This window comes from Scleropages formosus, chromosome 19 (assembly GCF_900964775.1).
Source record: "Scleropages formosus chromosome 19, fSclFor1.1, whole genome shotgun sequence".
Taxonomy (NCBI): Eukaryota; Metazoa; Chordata; class Actinopteri; order Osteoglossiformes; family Osteoglossidae; genus Scleropages; species Scleropages formosus.
In genome coordinates, this window is record NC_041824.1 from 8,941,092 (window position 1) to 8,956,992 (window position 15,901).

At 45.8% G+C, this 15,901-nt stretch overlaps 2 protein-coding genes across 2 annotated transcripts; both read right to left on the bottom strand.

Annotated features, from left to right (window-relative positions):
* Positions 1–1,230: 1,230 nt before the first annotated feature.
* Positions 1,231–5,922, bottom strand: LOC108927638 (patched domain-containing protein 3-like). Its single transcript, XM_029246441.1, has 4 exons — positions 4,712–5,922; positions 3,545–3,666; positions 3,211–3,356; positions 1,231–3,088 (listed from the first exon to the last, which is right to left on the bottom strand). Exons 1-4 carry the CDS (start codon positions 5,447–5,449, stop codon positions 1,461–1,463), a joined length of 2,634 nt encoding a protein of 877 aa, XP_029102274.1. The 5' UTR covers positions 5,450–5,922; the 3' UTR covers positions 1,231–1,460.
* Positions 5,923–9,184: 3,262 nt separating this feature from the next.
* LOC114909175 (uncharacterized) lies at positions 9,185–10,819 on the bottom strand. The gene is made up of 5 exons (XM_029246469.1): positions 10,234–10,819; positions 10,021–10,153; positions 9,800–9,894; positions 9,563–9,645; positions 9,185–9,292 (listed from the first exon to the last, which is right to left on the bottom strand). The coding sequence occupies exons 1-5, from the start codon at positions 10,817–10,819 to the stop codon at positions 9,185–9,187; spliced, it is 1,005 nt and encodes a 334-aa protein (XP_029102302.1).
* Between the last annotated feature and the right edge of the window lie 5,082 nt (positions 10,820–15,901).

The following is a 15,901-nucleotide window of genomic DNA, read 5'->3' on the forward strand; positions in this document are numbered from 1 at the left end:
ATCATCCAGATGTAGAGGGGATGTAAATTTTTCAGTAGGGTTACCCAAAATACTTGTCAATTACTTCTCCTTGTTAGGGTTGTGACAATCCAGAGCTCATCCCAGAATTGCAGGGCACCAGGCCAGGAGGGGTACACCCTGAAACAACAGTTGGGGGACTTTTCCCTTTGTTAAACTCCAAATGCAATTAAATTACAAAACAAACTCTTACACAACCAAATTTTAACTCATTACTCACAAGATTGCTTTTAAAGGACAGATAACACTGCAATACAGGATGGAAACTTCAGCAAAACTTTCCATCTATTTGCTGCAACAATGCTCCTCGCTGCTATTTGCTTACAGAAAGCCCTCATTGCAGTTTTAAGTATGTTCTATACTATTCTGGGAAATATACCACAGATAAGTACTTTTAGGATATATTTATAGTAAGGAAAAAAGTAAGTTTAAGAAACTGAAATCACTCTTCATATAAAAAGTATAAAACTACTTGAATTTTAAACAATAGCAAAAATGGAAAGATATGAAAGCACAGAAATTAAACATTTCATGGCAAAAAAACTGCTAATATGTAAAAACTTACAAATTCCAAATTTAAAAAAAAAGCATTAAAAATACCAGTGAAGCAAAATACAAACTAATTCTATGAATTCTGTGAATACTGCAGTCAAACATAAATTCAGAATCTCTCTTGACATTGTTTTTGGCAATATACATTTTTCACATTACTTTGATATATAAAAGCAATAATTGTGTGCATGCATCTAAGCCCTCTCTGGTCTGGGGTACATTTTTGTTTACTCTGAGTTACATACCACTTTGGAGAAAAGTGTTGAGTAAACAGGTGCACAAATGTGTATCTGTTGAGTAATAAGGACCACTCTTACAAAAATATTCATAGATAATTTCAGACAAAATACTACATTTATAGCACTGAAACATGATTATGTTCGCATAAAGTTATGTAATAGTATAAGTAAGATTTTGTAACTTTTTTTAGTTCAACAAATTTTTCAAAGCAAGGGAGTGCTTCTGGGACCCACACACACTTTCAGAACCGCTTAACCCTTACGGGGTCACGGGGAACCGGAGCCCACCCGGCAACACAGGGCGTAAGGCCGGAGGGGGATGGGACACACCCAGGACGGGACGCCAGTCCGCCGCAAGGCACCCCAAGCGGGACTTGAACCCCAGACCCACCGGAGAGCAGGACTGCGGTCCAACCCACTGCACCACCGCACCCCCGCGCTTCTGGGACCCATGGAACCCAAATCATAAATCCCTAAGGAGTCCATCTACCTCAGGTGAAGAACACCTAATATAGGGACACATTAAGAATTTACTGTTAGCAATAATCGAGATCACATATATTTTTACTTCTCTATGATGTTTGGTTTTGTCAAACATTGATTAATATTAAAAATTTCACGCCACCACTGATGGTAGAAAGCCTCATATTTTTAAGATGTCCTGGTGTTTTCAGCATTCAAAGCGCTAAAATTGCTTAGCACCACTGGCTCACTAATGCTTAAATTTTCTTTATTGAATATATTCCACAAACATTTGCAAATACCATGTAAAGTCATGAAAACCGGAAGGAAAATAATTCCATGAATTGCACCAAATAAGATAACCAAGAACATGATCTTGGAGAATGTCCGAAAAATGTAACTTTTTGATGCAGACAAAACAGCTACTCCCAGTATAGTAGAAAGAGCCCCTTGGACAATAGGGTACCCAAGGGTACACAGGGCTTCTACAGCCTTTTCATTTGCACTTGACTTGTTGCTGGAAACAAAAGCATAAGAAATGTGAGCTGAGAAGTCCACTGAAAAGCCGATACAGACGACCAGAATGATCATGGAAATTACGTCTAAGTTAACATCCCACAGTGCCATGAATCCAGCCACACCCACAATGACAGATGCAATGGAAAACGTCACCCAGAGGGAGCAGAGGGGATTTGGTATCAACAAGAAGGACACCACCAGTATGGCTCCTGTGGCCAGAAGGATGTTCTGAATGGTGTTGTCCACAACAACAGCAAACTGGTCCAAGTAAATAAATGCAGGATGGTAAACCAGAAAGTTAAGACCATCAACTGAAGCTTCCTTAGCAGTGTCTCGTAGCTTATTCAACATGTTTTCTTCATCAGCAGCGTTAGTTATGTTTACTGTTTGTATAAAGAAGCGGGAAGCATAAATCTCATTATTAGTGATATTGACATCTTGTTTGAAGTAATTTAACTCAAGAAAGTGAGATAGGTTTGCTTTGAACTTAGTTTCATCACTTATATCTAACAAAGTCAAATTTGCATACATTTCATAATTATCCAGCCAAGACAAAAACAAACTTTTATCAACGAATGGTAGGTTCAGAAACTTTTCTAAACTCCTGGCAAGACTTACTCTTGCCGTGTTATTCCAGTATGGAAATTCATCTGTTACAACTATCATGACATTTGGGCCGTATTCTGTGAAGTACTCTTTATCATCGTTATAATAGTTAACAACATAAGAATCATCTGGTGCTAAATTTCTCAGCTCTAATCCTTCCTTAATCTGGAAACATCCGTAAATACTTACAGACAAATACCCTGCATACAGGAGAACCACAAAGAAAACTGTCCATGGCTTTGTCAGAAATGGGCCATAATATTTCAGGAAGAAATTATTAACTGGTTGAATTTCTTCTGTCCCAGTGTTTCTATCATAAGTGCCCCCAGTACAGCAGATACTATAAATAGCAGATTTTTCTGGTGATGATTCTACTGGAACCTTCCTGCAGGTCAGCCAGTGTCTGTTACTGTGTTCCCTTCTTCCATTCAGGGCCAAAAATGCACCAAAAAATGTGATATTGTAAATGTAGCAGAACACAACAGCTGTACCAGTGTACAAGCAAAAGGACTTAACAGAAGGGAATGGAGTCGAAATACCAACATAAAAAGCTAGGGCATCAGTCAGTGTAGTTATGGTGATGGAAATGGCTGCTTCTTTGTAGGTGTGTGCCATACGATCCTTGACCTCATCATGGACCTTAGTTTTTTGCCAGCTAGACATCATGATGAACATGTCATCAACCCCAATTCCTATAAAAGAAAATAACATTGAATGATTTCTTTTATAAAAGATAAGACATTTATTTTAAGTACCTTAGATGAAGATGTTTTATTTATTAAATAAATCTATGTCATAAAGTAGAATGTCTTACCGAGTATCAGGAATGGAGTATTAGCGGCTATCATGGGGAAAGGAACACCGATGTACAGCAGCATCCCAAAGCTGGACAGCACAGCCAGTCCAGCAGTAATAACTCCAACGGTGGCTACCCACGCCTTGTTCCGCACATTGTTCAGCCTGCAAAGTTGGAGGAAGAAAATTAAATATCACTTTTAAGTGTAATTGAAAGAAGGACTGAAAAAGGTCAAGCTTTTATGCTTTTTTAACTGAAGTTATGTGTAAAGTTTTTGCCATTTTCAAAAAATGCTGATACTGAATTTTAATGTCCAGATTTAAAAAATGCCTTAAATTGAAAATTAGCAAACCTTAGGCAAGATATAATTGAGAAGCCAATAGCAAGAAAATAAGTCACTGAAAATAACGGGATCACTTCTTTGCTGTTTGCTTCAAGCTCTTCTTCCAGTGATTTTGATGTAAAACAAGAGATCTGTAAAAAATAGGGATAATCAAGAATGAACTGTAGCATTAAACATGCCATTAATGAAGTTTAGTCAAAACAGGGAATTTTTCTACAGAATATGAAAAATTGCTTGAATTTAAATCATGTGTAAGGTATACAGATATGCACACCCTACATGTCATTATTACAAAATCCAAGTTTAAATTTGTTACAAGACTCCATGTTGCTTAGAAAGACCATTGAACTCTTAATTGTGAATTTACTCATAACATCTCAAATACAAAGAATATTTGAAACTAACGCTTAAAATACTGTAAGTGAAACAAAAATGAAAACGTTGCAAATATTATTTTTTTTTAACCTTTTTGATATTTTATTGTAACTTATCCATGTGAGGACTATGTCTGAGTACGCGTTTTGAGAACGTTAGCCAGGAAAATAATTCTTTAGAATAAGAGTAAATTCGCACTGGTTTTACTGATTAAAAATTTTGTAAGGGATTGCACATGATGTTTTACTGCACATAAAGGATAAGGACGATATGAAAAATAAGATATTCAAGTGTCTCCGGAAACAAGCCCGTTCTTCCTGAAAATACACCAATGCTTTCGCTAACATGGCATCATTTATCCTTCCTTAAAATTTCTATTGAAGTTTATTATGGACGTAATAATCAAATTTATTACAAATGCAAGGTTTTCCATTTCTAAAGTTTAAAATTAAATGAGGGGAAAAAAACTGGCTACCGGTGAGAAAATAAGAGGACCCAAATTTGTTCTGAAATTATTTATTGTATAATAATGTACGTTACTTGTACTGTTTCACCTATTTATTTATAGCAGGATCATTTTTGCAACGAACCCAACTAGACTAGGCTAGGGTATTATATCTGTCGCACGGAGCAGACCCGACCGGAGAGGCGGGTGTGGACCCAACTGCGGGATGGGATTCGAACCTGGGTCCGTCGCGTGTAATGCTGCAGCTCAACAACATCGTTTGCAAACTGTACACTGACAGTTTGTTGGACGATTCCGAACTTCACTCGAAAACTGAAATACATTCAACGTCTTACCTTCATTGTTTTCAGGTCCAGCCTGAGAAGGACCTCAAGAAACTCGTCGAGCCATAAGGACGTTTCCATGATCTGCATCTCACTGTTCTCCTCGAGGAAGTAATAAAGTCGCAGCGCCTCGGCTCTCTGGACGAAGCCGCTCTCGTTCACCGTCACGCCACCAAGCGAGTTTCCCAGGAAAACCAGGCCGCGTCCCTGCACCATGTGCTGGGGAAACGCGACGGGGCTCCTTTCTATTTGCGCGGGGTCCCAGTCGATCATCTCCAGGATCTCGTTCTGCACGCACTGTCCGCGCGCCTTCGCACACACCTCGGCAAAGGTGACATCGCGCCCCCCGTCGCGCACAGACAGGTTGCGCACCAGCGCGTCCAGGCCGACGATCTGCGCGAACGCCTCTTCGCTCAGGATGTTGTTGCCCGGAGGAACCGGCGAGACGATGAGAGATGCGAACGTCCCTTCGCTGTAGAGTCTCTGCGCGGAGAAGGCGGACGCGTCGAGGGGGAAGTTCTGCTTCACAAAAGTCCTCTCGAGCTTCGCGGGTCCGTGGACCGGCGTGAACTGCTCCTCGGTGTCGTTCGTCTCGTTGTCTTTGAGGAAGTAGAATCCCCCTCCGAGCGCTGCCGAGATGAGCATGGGGAGGATGAAGAAAGGCCAGGGGTGAGAGCCCACGGCGCGGCCGAGTGCCATCAGCAGCCTGGACAGGGGCTTCTCGATGCAGTCTGTGCGCCAGCGACTCATGGTGTCCCACGTGCGGACCGCGCGCTGTCTGCGGTCCAACAGAAGTATCGGGGCTCGCGACTTTTTTTAGTCTGAATTAAATGGACTGCATATGATTAATGAAAGAATCGTCAACTCAACTCAGTCTTCTCTCTCTCCTTTTCTAACAGCCTTGTCACGGATAGTGTAGAATATTAACCCCGTTTCTTCGGCTTTTGTTTATAAAGAACTTCAGCTGACAGCCCTGCCCCAAACTTACCTGCTCTCCTCCTTAATCTCCTCCTCTTGCAGTAAGTCCTCACTATGATACCCATGTACAAGTACTCATTCAGCAGACAGTTTTCTCCTAAGCAATGTATAATTATTCTGGTTAACTGGCATTTACCTGACACCTTTGACCGAAGTCACTTACAGTGCTATTTACACCGCACTACAGTATGCACACATATTGCAGTTTACCTGAAACACAAGTCTTTGGAGTGTTCATGGGAAGAAACCCACATGAACACAGGGAGAACATGCACAGTACCCACAGAATGGAATATTCAAGTTCATCAAAGAAGTGACCTGACATCACATGAGACTGATTGACCCATGCAACTGCCTCTCAAACTACCAATGTCTTGGTGAAGGCATATCATCAGCAGTCACTATGTTCTTGCACTGGGAGGCATGAATTCAAGTTTTCTTCTCTTAGCACTTCACAGCTGTGTGGATCACAAAGAGCACTAGCAATTGACCTTACCACCTGGGTGTCAATTATCAAGCATGCCATCAGCGAATGATGCCCCCAAAGATTTTTGTAACACTTTGATATGAATTGTCAGATCTTTTCATTAGTTGAAAAGGCCCAGGAGAAAGAGTCCACAATCGCTGCCACAATTTTGGTACTTGTCTATGTCAAGGTCCACCAGTGTAAAGATACTCTGGCACCCAGGTGGTCACTAAAGTATGCGATGATAAGAACAAAATACTGGAATTATTGAATGTCTAGACAATTAGTTTCAAGTTAGTTGCAGGTTTCAAGGCCTGGAAAACAGAAAAAATCCTGAGTTTCCCAACCTTGGGCAGAACAAGATAAGCTTCAGAGAGGGAGTAGCCCTTGGAATGCTATAGACGTCCTATATGAGTTACAAGAACAAATATTGTTTGTTTTTTATCTGCTGACATTATTACACCGACACACATTCTCAAGAAATTAAAAAAAAAAAAAAAAAAAATCTATGCTCTTAGTTACCAAAAGTTTTTAAATTCTAAGTTTTAGTAACAGGGTGGTGTGGTGGCGCAGTGGGTTGCACTGGGTCCTGCTCTCTGGTGGGTCTGGGGTTCGAGTCCCGCTTGGGGTGCCTTGTGACAGGCTGGCGTCCCGTCCTGGGTGTGTCCCCTCCCCCTCTGGCCTTACGCCCTGTGTTGCCGGGTAGGCTCCGGTTCCCCGCGACCCCATATAGGACAAGCGGTTCAGAAAATGTGTGTTTTAGTAACAGTAGTTTTTGTAAATAGTGTTCTCAGACTCCTCACTCCTGAGGTCTTCATTACTGATACCATCTCTACTGATGCAAAGGTCAAAGTGGGACGTTACACTGATAAAATGTATATTATGAGAAGAGTTGCTTTTATTACCTAAATTATTTACTTGTAATCATACATTTTAAACAAGTGATTATAGAAAGCTTGCTTTTGTTACAACTAGAATCCTTTTGAAGTTTCACAATTTTGGGAATACTATTCTCATTGAAATATATTTCCATTATCAGGATGTGTTGTGGTAAATAACAAATTTAAACTTTTTTTGTTCCTTGGCTGCATGAATCAATGTGGAAAGTTTAGCAAAATCAGAATTTGATCTCTTGGTTTTAGAGATGAGGATATAGCAAATGTTAGAAACGAAATAGTATTATGACAGTTCTTAAAATTATTAAATGATTTTATCATCTTAATTGCCATTAATACATTTAAAAAATTCTCCCTGAAGCTTATGCACAGTGTTGTTTTTTAACGTTAACTTTCTTTATCTTTAGACCTATTTCGTCTAAAGGCTAAAGATTATGGTGTGCAGTTCTTGAGACGATCCTCACTCTTTATTGTGAAAAACAGTAAATCACTGTTAAGGTGGAGTAAATCATTATTTTTAATGTATACCAACTTACATGTCAGACATATAATTAGATTAAATTCCATCCTGTTTTTTTAAAATCCCACATAATTTGCAAATATATTAAAAAATTTTGGAGCATATACAAAATGTCTTCTGGAAAAATGTATTTAGTGTATTCTGCAGGCTACAAAAATAAAAGAGAGAGCCAAAATTAATTTCTATGCAATGTTAGCCCTGAGAATTCTTTGATACATTTTATACAGTAATTAGCACAACTGAACCTGATTTACTGTCAAGTGATACAGCTAAATGAAGCATTTGGACTTACGTATCCATGTGAAAATAATTTAAACAGACTATGTACTCTAAGCTAGTCTTTTGCAGAGTACACACACAAAACACACACAGTCCCTCTTTAGTCTATGGCCAGCCTGCTGCGACTACTCTGCTTTGTCTCCTCCTGAGCCCGTTATGCCTCAGAATGAGGGGATCTCTCCAGGTGTGTGGGGAGAGGACAGCTTCTGGTGCTGCTATAGCCAGCAGTTGAGAGCTGTCCCTGGTGCTGAAGTACTCACCCCTTTGCTCGACATTTCAAATAACACGGTGCAAGATTTTCTATAAAAGATACATTGCATTTTCACATTTTCCACTTGCATAACAATTAAAACTTTAAAAAGTTAAATTAAATATTACATATTAAAACTGACTATAAGAAAATCAAAGTGTTACCACAAATATACATAACAGAGGGTTTAACATGCTGTCATGTCTACCATGAGCAGTAATGAAACTAACCACTAAAGAGGTTTGGGTCCAAATCACCTGGCAGAATGCGGCACAGCTGTTCCCATTGATTCATTTGGAGAAGAAGCTGTAAAAGGCAAACAACAAGCCTACAGACCTATGGATCCTTGATCAGCTATTGACTGTGATTCTCAAATGGTCTCTGTTTACAGTGCGTGTTTCTGGTTCAGTTCTGAGATTTTGTCTTGTGTCTGCCTGACTGCTGTGTCCCTGTCCTAGTCCTGTGTCTCAGCCATGTTTAGGCAACCTTGTTCTTCCTGTTTACCTTCTTATTGTTACTTTGATATTTCTGCATCTTTCTTTTTGTATTACTTCTATACTGTTTGTACACCTGTTTAGTGTGTTTTTCTTTCTTTAGATAGTGTAAAAGTAATGTTATCATGCTTGCTCTGAGAGAAGGACGGACTCAGGTACAGAGTAAAGAGATGCGAAGTTTAATAAATCCAAATCGGTATCCAAAAACAGGTCGTGGGGCAGGCGTGGGTCAGGCGATCGGCAGACGGTATACAAAGGACAAGACAAAGAGCGTGGTCAGAAAACAAAGCCAAAGGTCGGTCTTGGGCTGGGTTCACTGTGGCAACTTCGTACGGGAAACAAGAGAGGCAAAACTAGGTTCCGCACCCCAGCTTGCGCGTCGTCCCTCTTTATGCTCACTTCCATCAGGAAATGGCAGGTGTTGCCGATGCGGTGGGTGCGCAGGACGTGACAGTACCCCCCCTCAACGGGCGGCCCCGATGGTCCCTGTGGAAGACAGCAATCAGCTCTGGGTCAAGAACATCAGAAGCAGGCACCCATGACCATTCTTCCGGCCCATACCCCTCCCAGTCCACCAGATACTGCAGCCGACCCCTTCGTCTTCAAGAGTCCAGCAGGGCCCGGACCCTGTACGTATTGTTGCCATCCAGAGGCAGCGGAGGGGAGGGCGTGGTGTCTCCCGGTGGCTGGTGTAGAGATACTCCCACTGGCTTCAACAGGGAGACATGGAATGTGGGATGCACTCGGAGGTCTGGCGGTAACAGGAGATGGTAGGTAACTGGTGTGACCCTGCGTAGGACCTTGAAAGGGCCGATGTATCGGGGTCCGAGTTTTTTCGAGGGGGTCTTCAGATGGAAATCCCTAGTCTAAAGCCATACCCTTTGGCCAGGAACGAATGTGAGGGTTCGGCGGTGTCAGTGGGCTTGGTGTTTGTGTCTTTCTGCACTGCGGAGCAGGTGGTCCCGGACTGTTCTCCATACGAGCGCACTCTCGCGGTGCCAGGTCTCCACAGCCAGGACCGGACTCTCTGGGGTTTCTCTGGGGAAGAGAACAGGTTGGTATCCTAGAATACATCGAAAGGGTGAGATCCCAGTGGAAGTATGCTGGGCGGAGTTGTGAGCATACTCGGCCCAAGCCAGGTACCGGGCCCATTGGTGCGGTTGCTGGGAACAATGGGCTCGGAGATACTATGACCTGGTGCAGTCGTTCTACCTGACCATTGGCCTGCGGATGGTACCCCGAGGTGAGGCTAACTGTTACTCCCAGCCGTCTCCAGAAGGCTTTCCACACCCGGGAGGTAAACTGGGATCCTCTATCAGAAATGATGTCTTCTGAGAGCCCGTACAGCTTAAACACTTGCTCGAAAAGGATCTCCGCGACCTCCAAAGCGGCAGGTAACTGGAGAAGCGGTCCACTACGGAGAGTATCACTGCCTTACCCGCGGAGATCGGAAGGTCCACCAGGAAATCCAGAGCCACATGGGTCCAGGGTCTGGTCGGTGCCGGATAAGGTTCCAGGAGGCCCGCGGCCTTCTCGGGCAGGGTACGGGTCTGGGCGCAGACGGCGCAAGCCTGCATGAAGTCTCGGACATCATCAGACATGGAAGGCCACCAGAACCGTCCCTGCAACAGAGGAAGGGTGCGCCGGATACCTGGATGTCCCGCTTCCGGGCTCTCGTGCACCCATTTCAACACTGCCGTACGGTGTGTACTGGGCACATAGACTCGTCCTGCGGGTTTGCCTGGTGGTTCAGGCTCACGTGTCTGTGCGTCTTGTACATCCTGCAGCAGTTGCCAGTGGATTGGGCCCACCACACACCCCTTGGGTAGAATCCCCTCTGGATTAGGGGGCACAGGATCGGGGTCGTGCAGCCGGGAGAGGGCATCTGCTTTTGTGTTCTTGGAGCCTGGGCGATAGGACACGGTAAAATGGAATCTTGTAAAAAACAAGGCCCAACGGGCCTGACGGGAGTATAACCTCTTAGTAGTTTCGAGGTATTCAAGGTTCCTGTGATCTGTTAGCACCAGAAAGGGATGGACAGCCCCTTCTAACCAATGACGCCACTCCTCTAGAGTGAGTTTAATCGCAAAGAGTTCCAGATTTCCAATGTTATAGTTACATTCTGCTGGAGTCATCTTTCTGGAGAAGAAGGCACAGGGGTACAGCTTTGGCGGGTCCCCTTGCCTCTGGGACAGGACAGCCCCGACTTCCACGGACGATGCATCTACCTCAACCATGAAGGGCAAGGACGGGTCGGGCTGTCTCAGTACCAGAGCAGAGGTGAACCGGGCCTTCAATTCCTGGAAGGCCCTCTCTGCTGCCACCCCCCAGTGGAGTCGTCGTTCCTTACTGGAAGTCAGTGCTGTAAGGGGGGGCTGCTACGGTGCTGAAGTTTCTTATGAGATGGCGATAGAAGTTGGCAAACCCTAGAAAGCGTTGGAGAGCCCTTACCGTGGTGGGTCGTGGCCAGGACGTCACCGCGCTGACCTTCCGGGGGTCCATGGAGACTCCTTCTTGGCTCAGGATGTACCCCAAGAACGAGATCTGCTGTTTGTGGAACTCGCATTTTTCTCCCTTGACGTATAGCTGGTGCTGCAAGAGCTGCCGGATGACCGCCCGCACCTGCTGGACATGCTGTTCTCGGGTTCGGGAGAAAATCAGGATGTCATCGAGATACACTATGACACATTGGTTAATGAAGTCCCCCAACACGTGATTCAGGAATGCCTGGAAGACGGAGGGAGAATTTACTAGGCCAAAAGGCATGACCCTGTATTCGTAATGACCCTGCGGAGTGGAGAAAGCTGTCTTCCACTCATCCCCCTCCCGGATCCGGATCAGGTTATATGCGCTACGAAGGTCTAACTTGGAGAACCAGGTAGAGCCATGAATGCCTTCCAATGCGGAGGTGATCAGCGGCAAGGGATGGGGGTACTTGACCGTGATCGCGTTCAATCCCCGATAGTCGATGCAAGGTCTCAAGCCTCCATCCTTCTTGTTAATAAAGAAAAATCCCGCTGCGGCTGGGGAAGTGGAAGGCCAAATCAGACCGGACGCAACGGCCTCTTTGATGTACTCTTGCATGGCTTGTTGTTCTGACAACGACTGGGTAAATCCGACCCTGAGGTGGCATGGTACCTGGTAGAAGGTCGATCGCGCAATCCCAGGACTGATGCGGAGGTAGTTCTGCAGCACGAGTCTTACTGAACACCTCCTGTAGGTCGTCAGTATGCTGGGCGGCTTGTCTGACCTCCCTGAGTTCGTCGAGACCGGCTAAGGTTGTCTATGGCAATGGCGGTCTCGACGAACCGGTTGAAGTCATCTTCCTCTCCCCTGTAGGTGAGTTCATCTTGTATACAGGGATTCAGTCCCTTAAAGAAACAAGTGAGAAGGGCCACGGAGTTCCACCCACTCTTGGCCGCGAGTGGACAGAATTCCAATGCGTACTCAGCTATGCTTCTGTCCCCCTGGGTGAGACGCATGAGCTGATTTCCCTCTGCGCGCCCTGCGTGAGGGTGATCAAAAACTGTCTCAAACCACTTGCGAAAAACGGCGTAGGTGGATCGTTGGCGGGTGCGCCACCTCATGGCAGCCCACGCCCGGACAGGTAAGCAGGGACATGACAAAAGCGGTCTTGGAAGCGTCAGTTCGATACATGTGAGGAGAGCATTCGAAGACAACCCAAGCACTGTGAAGTGGTAGCATTACCTGCTGTGCTGCCATGCCACACTGCTAATTTTATTAATAATCTTTATGTAGCTGACATCTTTTTCCATGGTGAATTGCAATGATAAGTTTCTAGAACAGAAAGAGGCTTTAATTAATTATTTTTTATTTATACAATAGGGCATGTTTACTGGAACAATTCAGAATAAGTATCTTAAATAGGGTACTACAGCAGGGGGGAAGATTTGGACCAGGGACCTTCAGCTTTTCATGCAACAGCTCTAGCTACTATCCTACTTTTGACATCTTCAGTTCACAAACACAGTGCTTTCATACCTAAAACATTTACACCAGATAAAACATTCATCTTCTGTTTTAGGTTCACTTAAGTTGACAAGTCATCCAGAATTTCTGTGGCAGCGACTGATTACACGGATCTCCATCTGAAGCTCCTTCTGGAGTGCATCTACAGAGCAATAGACAATGTTAAGAGAATGATGGAGAAAGCCAGTGGAATAAGTAATGGAGTGTTTGATGGCAAGTCTTTATTTAGCAGCCATATAGCTTAAAAAGTAAAACTGATTATATTTAATTTTCTGATGCAGTTACCCACATCCTCTGCCTCTGATTTCAGCCGCTCTCAAACAGGTACATGGGGCCCAGAGCTTCACCAAACTCAATCTCCATAGTGCCTACAATCTGATTCGGATCAGGGAGGGGGATGAGTGGAAGATGGCTTTCAGCACAACCCTCGGTCACTATGAGTACCAGGTGATGCTGTTTGAGTGGCTAATGCTCCTAATGTATTTCAGGCATTTTTCAGCCACGTGTTGGGGGACCTTGTGAACCATGGGGTCCTCGTTTATTTGGATGATATCCTGATCTACTCCAAAACCAAAGAACAACACATCTAAGAGGTAAGGGAGGTGTTGAGACGTCTCCTGGCTCATCCGCTGTTCGTCAAGGCCGAAAAGTGCTTGTTCCACCATGAGCAGGTTTCGTTCCTGGGGTTCATTCTAAGCTGAGAGAGTGGCCATGGACCCCAATAAGGTCCAGACTGTGATACACTGGTCCCATCCCAAGACTCTGAAAGCTCTACAAAGATTCTTCGGATTCGCCAACTTCTACCCGTGCTTCATCAGACACTACAGTACCTTCATGGCACCACTCATAGCTCTTTGCTGGTAAGGGTCCCTGTCTCTCTTGGACAGATGCAGCTCAGATGGCTTTTGATAGCCTGAAGCAGCTGTTCACGTCAGCCCCCATTCTCCGGCACCCAGACCCTGCCCTACCTTTTGTAGTGGAGGTAGATGCGTCAGTGAGAGGGGTAGGTGCGGTCCTATCACAGGGTCAAGGAAATCCCCCAAAACTGTACCCATGTGCCTATTTCTCTCACAAAGTGTCCTGAGCCAAGCAGAACTATGACATTGGCAACCGTGAGCTGCTAGTCGTGGAGTTAGCCCTAGAAGAGTGGCGACACCGGCTAGAGGGGGTCATACCTTCCTTGTTCTGACGGATCACAAGAATTTGGAATACCTGCAGAAAGCTCAACGTTTGAACCTGCGGCAAGCCAGGTGAGTCCTTTTCTTTAGCCATTTTCACTTCACTGTTACTTACCGGCCGGCCTCTGAAGTCCCGGTACCGATCTTACCTGAGCACTGTGTGGTTTCCTCGGTGCAGTGGCTGTTCTCCCAGGACCTCCAGGAAACTCAATGGATGGAACCAGGGCCCCCTGAGACACTGGAAGGGAAGTAGTACGTGCCTACCTCCATGTGACCATCCCACCTGCAGTAGTCCCACGATTCCCTGGCAGAGGGTCACCCCAGGTTCAATAAGTCTCGAACTTCTGCAGAAGAAATACTGGTGGCCGTCGCACCGAGACCATGCCAGGCCCAAGTCAAGACTCCAAACCAGAAGCCAGCTGGCCTCTTCAAGCCTTTGCCAGTCCCAACCCGTCCGTGATCACACATTGGCCTGGACTTCCTAGTAGACCTCCCGCCATCAGAGGGTAAGACCACTCTTCCTATAATTCTGGACGGGTGTTCTAAGGCATGCCATCTTTTCCCCCTTTCCAAATTCCCTACAGCAATGGAAACTACCAAGTTACTCTTTCACCACGTCTTCCGACTTTTGGGCCTGCCGGAGAACATCAAATCTGACCGGGGGCTCTAGTTCACCTCCAGAGTATGGCGAGCATTCTGGTGGCAATTGGGGGTTTCAGTAAGTCTCACATCCGGCTACCACCCGCAGGTGAATGGGCAGGATCGAAAGACGGCACTGGGTCATCAGCAGGTTCCTCTGAAGTTATTGTGTAGACAAGCAACAACAGTGGGCCCGATACCTCTCATGTGCAAAATATGCCCACAACTCACTGTCCCACACATCCACAGGGCTGTTGCCTTTCCAGTGTGTCCTTGGATATCAGCCCCCTTTGTTTCCATGGCATTCCAGCCCGAGCGATGTACTATCTTTGGACTACTGGTACCAGGAGAGAGCGGAGACCTGGCATGCGGTTCGGGAGCACTTCTTGCAGAGCTTCCAGAGGACCAAACTCCAGGCCAACCGTCGCCAGCATCCGCTCTCCTTCCTGCCTGGCCAGAGGGTCTGGTTATCCACTCGTGACCTCCGCCTAAAGTTGCCCTCGAGGAAATTCAGCCACAGGTATATCGGCCCATACAAGGTGCTCCGTTGTATCATCCAGGCGTCTTATTGTCTACAGTTGCCCTCCCATTTGTGGGTCAACCCGACATTCCACGTGTCCCTCTTAAAGCCCTGCACCGCCTCCATACACCAGTGGCTTGTCGATGCTGCTCTACCCCTGCCGGTGCAGGTCAACGGAGCACCGGTGTATGCAGTGCAGGCCCTCCTGGACTCCCGCTGCCAATGGGGGTATTGCAGTATCTCGCGGATTGGGAAGGGTATGGTCCGGAGGAACGGAGCTGGGTGGCAGCATGGATGTGCTGGACCCGGACATTGTCGCTGCGTTTAATCGGGACCACTCGGATTGCCTGGCACCTCGGCCACGAGGGCGTTCTCCCAAGGTCCGTGGAGCGGCCGGTGCCGCTCGTGGAGGAGGGGAGTACTGTCATACCCCCGCACGGAGCCGCTGCACCTGGAGCGCTTCAGGGCATGGGGCATAAAAGCAGAGTACCCAGCCACCTCCAGTCGTGGAACCTCCTTGAGCACACCGCAATGTCCATGATTAGTTTTACCAGGGATTTCCTGATTTGTCCTGTTCCAGTGTTTTCCTACCCCAGCTCTGCATCTCCCTGGTTCCCTGACTCTTGCCTGTTTCCTAACCACGACCTTCAGATCTTCCCTGGAACGACGTTCGCCCCACGAAGAGCTCCTGCCTGTCACCAAGTTCGTATTTCAGTACATCCCTACTCGGCTTCCACCTTCCATGAGCCTGTGCTCCTGCGCTTGGGTCCGTCGCATCTTGATGAGCATGACACGTTGGCATTTATTAATTCAGCAGATGCTCTTCACCAAAACAACGTACAACTCAAAGAGTAAACAAAAGTGCCAAAGAACCTAGAGAAGTGGGTACAAAAGATGTGAGAAACTTATTGAATGATGAGAGGGATTCAGTAGCTGAGTGAAAATTAGGGATGTCATCATTCACAATCTTGTGGTCCACACTCAGCATGAAT